General features: G+C 36.6%; 1 protein-coding gene across 1 annotated transcript; it reads right to left on the minus strand.

Annotated features, from left to right (window-relative positions):
* Positions 1-420: 420 nt before the first annotated feature.
* LOC137963743 (senescence-specific cysteine protease SAG39-like) lies at positions 421-1623 on the minus strand. The gene is made up of 2 exons (XM_068810923.1): positions 1100-1623; positions 421-1010 (listed from the first exon to the last, which is right to left on the minus strand). Exons 1-2 carry the CDS (start codon positions 1587-1589, stop codon positions 421-423), a joined length of 1080 nt encoding a protein of 359 aa, XP_068667024.1. The 5' UTR covers positions 1590-1623.
* Between the last annotated feature and the right edge of the window lie 5148 nt (positions 1624-6771).

Consider the following 6771-nt stretch of genomic DNA (forward strand, 5'->3'; position numbering starts at 1 on the left):
CAAAACAACTTATCAAACCACTGCACCGGCAGCAAGACAATGTGCCAATGGCTGCCACTTGCACCTGAGCTTGAAACTGGATTACCTTCTTTAGGAAAGTGGTAAAAATGGAAGTACAGTGGGGGATGGCTGGAGTGTTGTAGAAAACATGGGGGAAGTAGTGGATGCCAGAATGCAGCAGTCATAATCATTATCCTGGCAAGAATGAATTCCATGCACTCCTATGTGGAGCATGGGCTTGGATCATTTCACAGTTACTTCAAATAGAGCCTCAGCCTCACTGTAATATTCTACTACTACCATTGAACATAGTTTTCTCTGATGGCTTATGATCACTTTGAATGAAGATAGAATGCCATACATGTAATGGCAACTTTAGACTTCGTTATTCATATTTAGTAAGAAAAAGCTTCATTGAGATTACTTTACAGGGTAAGAGGCCTTCATGGCAATGCCACAAAGCCCTTGCTTACTGGAAACATTGCGTTTCATCCTCATATATCCAGCCTCCCCCCATTGGGTACCCCAGGAGTTCTTAACCAGCCAGTGCTCACTGTTCTCCTCTACACCGTAACCTACTAATGTCACCCCATGATTGAGTTGGTTCCCACAATCCCCATGAAAAATTCCTCTTGCATAAAACTGAAAGGCCTTGCTTCCTGCGTCAACAGCAACAGAGATAGGCTGGCCGGCGGCTGCAGCAACGAGACTCTTCTCACTGTTAGGCGGCACATTTTCATAGCCGTTGATAATTGCTTGGTGGCTTTTTAACTCTGATTTGTTGCAAGACTCGTCTGTGCCGGTGTAAGGGTAGTTGGATTCGGTGGTGACGCCACCATTCTTCTTGATGAATTGAAAGGCATTTTCCATGTAACCTCCTCGGCAGCCCAGGTTCTCCCCACCCACATCACAGTCGATGAGCTCTTGCTCTGACAGAGACAGCAGTTTACCAGTCTTGAGCTGCGTAATGCCCTCCACTGCTGCCACCGCTGAAAAGGCCCAGCAGCCACCTGTGAAGAAGAAGAAGAGGCAACTTGTTGATGGGAAAGTAATCAAAATGAAGGAAGAACAAACAGAACTGATGCGAGCATTGTTATACCGCATTGTCCCTGGTCCTTAACATGAGTCACTGCTCCCTTCTTTCTCCAATCAACACTGATGGGTGGCCCGGTCATGTTCTCGTATCTGAAAGGAGTCTTCTCATGTTCGTGCGAGAGGTTGAAGCCATAACCCAAGTACTTGCCCCTGAACTCGTCATTAGTTTGGTCTGCAAACTTGTTGTCCAGCAGCTTGAAGGAGTGATTTTGAGAGTTGAAGGAATCGATGAAGAGGACATTCGACTGGTACACCATGAAGCGATACTGTTTCTCCTTGTCGTCTTTGTAGGTGGGTCGATATTGCTCCAGCCAAAGCTCGTACCTATCGGCCATGCTCATCTTCACAGGTGGACCTGAGTAAATTCCATGGATCATCATCTTCACGGGTGGAGCTGAATTCATTTCATGAAACCTGCAGAGAACCTGTTGCGTCCAAAGAGCAGGCCAGACAAGGACAAGCAGCAAACATGAAGATGAGACTAGAGTAGCCATGTTTGGATTACAATTTCTACAATTTTGAGGAATGCGGTACATGTTTATACATTTTTTTTTTTTGCAAGAAAGAGTTTTCTGAGATGTCTTATCATGAATTTTTTGCCTGCAAAAACTGTTTCTTTCGTTGAGGATGGTCGTTCTTACGTCTGGATCTTTTGCACAAACAAGGTGATAAAATCATGAACCGAGTATGGAAATGATATGAACCAACAATAAATTTGATGAACAAATTATGGAAGCCATTGAACAAGGAAGATAACTCTTAAACCGGGTACCAAAGGTAATGAATTGGTAAAGAACATATTGGACCGAACCTTATTAGCTAAACAATATAGTGAATGGTTCAATCAAAGCCACGAGAGCATTAATCTAGCCCATTTAATCCATTACAAATTGTTTACAATAATTCTAAGTTATCTCTAATCATTGGATAATACTTTTTAACACAACCTATGATAAAATCATGAAATCTTCAAAGATCCAATCATTGTATTTAGACATTGGAGATAATAAAAAAAAAATCATGAGAAAACTAAATTATACATACCTTTCATGGTGAATTCCACCTATGCAACATATTAAGAAGTCGAGAAAAACATGATTTTTATAATTTAGCCTTTCAACAAAAATAGTATTTTAGCCTGTCTCACTTGTAATATTGTGGAGGATTTTATTGGCCTTTAGGATAAGTTGAAGCCACCTGCAACTCGAATCGACAACCTCTATAGGATAATGTGCTCAATTTTATTCCCTATACCAACCTTTATATCGACTTAGCTAGCTTATACTGAACTCAAGCTTTAAAGATATAACATTTTTATTTTAATAGAGAAATTAATAAAACAAAGCTAAACTTGCTTATTGAAGAACTATTAATAAAACAATTTAAAACTTACTCATTATTATATCTTAGAATTCTGTTACTATAATCTTAGAAGACCTTTCAGTAAGAGAAGAGAGAGAGAGAGAGAGAGAGAGAGAGAAAAGAGAAAGGGCAAGAGAGAGGAGACGATTGTTGAGAGGAAAGAATGAGAACGTGGGAAGAGAGAATTAGGGTTATGAAAGCATATCTAATCCTCCTCCTTAATCTCTTTTTATAAGTGTAAAAGTATGACAATTACATCACAACACTTTACCCTAAGTAGGGTGGGAAAATGACAAGAAAGAAAAAACTTTTACATCAATGCCACTATAGATATATTACATTGTTTAACGATAATCAATCTTGATGTATTTTGTTCTTTCATAAAAGACTGAATTAGAGGCAATATGGATGATACCTTGATTATCACAATGAAGTTTCATTGGGGTGTCTTTGCTGAATTCTAGTTTTGAGAGAAGAGACAATCTATATCATTCATTCATTGCGTGTTTTATGGCTTTGTATTATGCTTTTGCATTACAACCACATTTTGCTTCTTGCTCTTCGAAATCACCAGGTTTCCACCAACCAATGTATAATATCATGAGGTAGATTTACTGTCATCTGGAGAGTTTGCCCAATTAGCATTTGCAAAACTTTCAATATCAACATGACCATGGTATTTATATAGAAGACCCTGTCCACGAGATTTTTCAAGTACCGAAGGATTCTTTCTTGAGTTTGCCAGTGAGAATTTTGAGACTTGTGCATGTACTGGCTAACAATATTTAATACAAAAGAAATGCCATGTCTAGTTATAGTAAGATATGAATTTTCCTTCCAACGTTTGGTTTCTCCAATATCTACTACATCTTTGCCATATCCAACATATTATTTCACATTAGTATCCATAGGTGTGTTTGTAGAACAAAAAACTAATGTTTTTGTTTCATTGAGTAAATCAAATGCATATTTCCTTTGTGGCAAAACAATGGCATACTTGGATTGTAGCAGTTCAATCCAAAGGAAATATTGGAGGAGTCCCAACTCCTTTGTATTGAAATTTTTACACAACCTCTTTTTCACTTTGTTGATACTTATTGAATCATTGTTTGTCACAATAATATTATCTACATACACAACTAGTATAACACTCCCTTTATTAGTATGTTTGAAAAATACAAAGGTATCCATCATACATCTTTTGAAACCAAACTATAGCATTACTCTACTAAATTTATCAAACCATGCTCTTGGTGATTGTTTCAGCCCATACAAAGATTTCTATAATTTTTACACCAAGTCCTTCTCAATCATAAACACAGGTGGTTAATCCATATAAATCTCTTATTTAATAACTCCATTAAGGAATGTATTTTTCACATCAAGTTGGTATAAGGACCACTTAAAATTTGCAACAAGAGATAAAAGTAGTATTGGATTCAATTTGGCCACATGGGAGAATGTCTCATCATAATCAATTCTATGACATTGTGTATATCCTTTAACCACCAGCCTAACTTTAAGTCTTGTCTGTTAAGTTGTGGAGCCCAATTAACGCCTTACGTTGAGTTAGTACGCGGGTCGACCTTTGCGGTAAGGTCGTTGTGGGGGTTGGAAGAGGGGCAGAACCCCCGCTAAATCCATGATATATTGACTACTATTTTAGTAAGGGTAGTTTGGGGATTTTACACTTGTAATCCGATTGCCCTAATTTTCTCTTTATATTTGGGAGTGTCATTGTTAGGGTTTCATCACCACCCGGAATAAGATCATCAGTTGCGGTCGAGAGGAAGTTAGAGAAAAACACCTGTAAGTGTGTGTGATTTCTCTTGTAAACTATTTCATATTTATAATGAATTACAACAGTGATGGAAGACAAGATGTAGTCTCACCTTGTTGTGTATTTTCGTGCTTGTTTTTTTCTCTTTCGTAATTATTATTATTGCACTCGTTAATTTGGAATTAGGGCGTCTAATTCCTAACATTGCCATGGTGCCATCTGGGTTATGTTTAACCTTGAACACCCACTTGCATCCGACTATTTTATTTATTTATTTATTTATTTTTTGTGTAGTGGTAGGGGCATCAAATGGAATATTTTGATTTTCATACAAGGCTACCATTTCTTCTTCCATTTGTTGATCTCTATCCTGAATTCTAAAGGGCCGATAAGAGTTAGGAAGAGGGGTAGAAGAAATGGAGGTAAATAAAATGTAGTAACTAGATGATAACCAATAAGTAGATACAAAATTAGACATAAGGTGAGATGTAGATGGTTCAATGTAAGATTGAGGTTCTTTTCTAAGAGCAACAGGTCAAGTGTCATAGGGAGGACCAAGTACAACCGAAGAAGAGATATGCGAACTAACCCCAAGAGGATCTATAGACTCCACATGAGGATGTTCAACCAACTAAGTAGAAGGTTGTGAATTGTTGTTGTCTGTGCTTGAACTGAATAGATTTTCCAATGACGGCATAGGCTTGGAAAAAACCTTTAGAAGATGAGAACCTAGGTGGTGCACCACCTACTAGATAATAATATTTTTCCTTAAGAAAAGTAACATCGGTGAACACAAACAATTTTTTCTAAGGAGGGGTTATACCGATCATAGATTTTCTGCGTTAGAGAATAGCCCAAAAAATTACATTTAATAGCTTGAGGGGCTAACTTGTTTGTGTGGGGAGATGTGTCAAACCAGGTAGGTCCAAATATCTTCGAAGGAAGAGGAAAACACATTATCATTAGGAAAGAGCATGGAGTATGGTGATATGTTATGAGGAACTGAGGAAACAAGTAGTGAGAATAGCATGTGGCCAATAAAAATGAGGCATATTCATACACTGTAGTAGAGCATGGGCAACTTCAACTAAGTGTCTATTTTTCCTTTCAACCACTCCATTTTATTATGAGGTGTAAAGACATGATGTCTAATAAATAATGTTATTTTCATTACAAAAGTCTTGAAAATCGTTGAACATGTGCTTTTTGGCATTGTTAGAATGGTCAGTTTAGAAATGAATTGAGTAGAGACCATGGCAAAAAAAAAAAAGATTTAAATATGGGTAAGACTTCAAATCTATCTTTCATAAAAAAATAACCTTGTCACTCTAGTACAGTCATCAACAAATATGATTAAATACTTAGAATGAGAAATATTTGAAACATTTATTGGTCCCCCCTACATCAATATGAACTAAAAAGAGAAAAGAGTAACACCCTTAATTTCAAACCTAAATTGATTGGTTGATCATCCAGAACATGGCCAAACCATGCTATAAAGCATGATCGATCATTCCATTTGGACGGATCGATCAATATTGTCTAGGCAAAGCAAATTCATGTTGATTGATTGATCAAGTTTTGTGATTGATCGTTCATACATAACTTTGCTAGTCAGGGACATAAAACATGATCAATCAACCTTTGTGACTGATCGATCATACATAACTTTGCTAGTTAGGGACATGAAATATGATCGATCATAGGAAGTTCATTGATTGATCATATTTGTATTGCACTGCCAAAGAGAATTCTAATTGATCGATCATACCATCAATCGATAAGACACATTCTAACAAAAAAATAGTCTTTACACTCGATTGATCGATCAAGTTAATTTACACTGATCAAATCAATGTAAACTCAAATTTTTGCATATGAGAACTTTTAAATATCCCATCAAATCTCCCATTGAGAAGTTAATGAGCATTTATTGGCACTTCTACAAGTTTTGATTCTCAATCCTTTGAAAATCCTCTCAAAGTACTTTTGTGAGAAAGAATGAGCCTAAAGTCTAGAAATTTTTTTCCTCTTTTCTCATATCCTCTCCATTGTATACGCATTAGATAAGCTCCATCAATTACATTGTGCTACAAAGGTTGAAGAAAGGTTCATCTTGAAGACTTGTATCCCTCAAGGAGAAGGTTCTCTCCATTTGATAAAAGGGTGTTAGTTTTTATCTTTTCTTTTGTATTTTGTTTGGAGAAAGGTTCATCTTGAACCTATTGAAATCTAGATAGAGAGGGCCTAGTTAAAACTATAATCTAGCCAATCTTTTGGGGAGATTATTTGTAAAATCGTGTATTTGAGCTGCAATGGCTTAAAGAGTACCAAAATTTGTTTGATGTAAATTTAAGCTAATAGAGCTATATTAGTGGAATTTCTCAAGCACGGTTCTTGGGCAGTGAATACCAATAAGGGAATGTTTATAAGAAAACATCTTGTGTCATCTATTGTGGTGTGTGAATATTTTATGCTTTAAATTGCAAGTGTGCATGACCTTAAGAATTTTAAGACTTGTAATTCTCAATTCA

This window comes from Aristolochia californica, unplaced genomic scaffold, assembly GCF_029961685.1.
Source record: "Aristolochia californica isolate CCGP_79_NKW_82.1479 unplaced genomic scaffold, dmAriCali1.0.hap1 SCAF_4, whole genome shotgun sequence".
Lineage (NCBI taxonomy): Eukaryota > Viridiplantae > Streptophyta > Magnoliopsida > Piperales > Aristolochiaceae > Aristolochia > Aristolochia californica.

Coding starts and splice junctions, on each gene's coding strand:
- LOC137963743 (XM_068810923.1), bottom strand. CDS start 1,589: ATGGCTACTCTAGTCTCATCTTCATGTTTGCTGCTTGTCCTTGTCTGG. Junction 1,011..1,099: donor TAAGGACCAGGGACAATGCG/GTATAACAATGC, acceptor TCTTCTTCACAG/GTGGCTGCTGGGCCTTTTCA.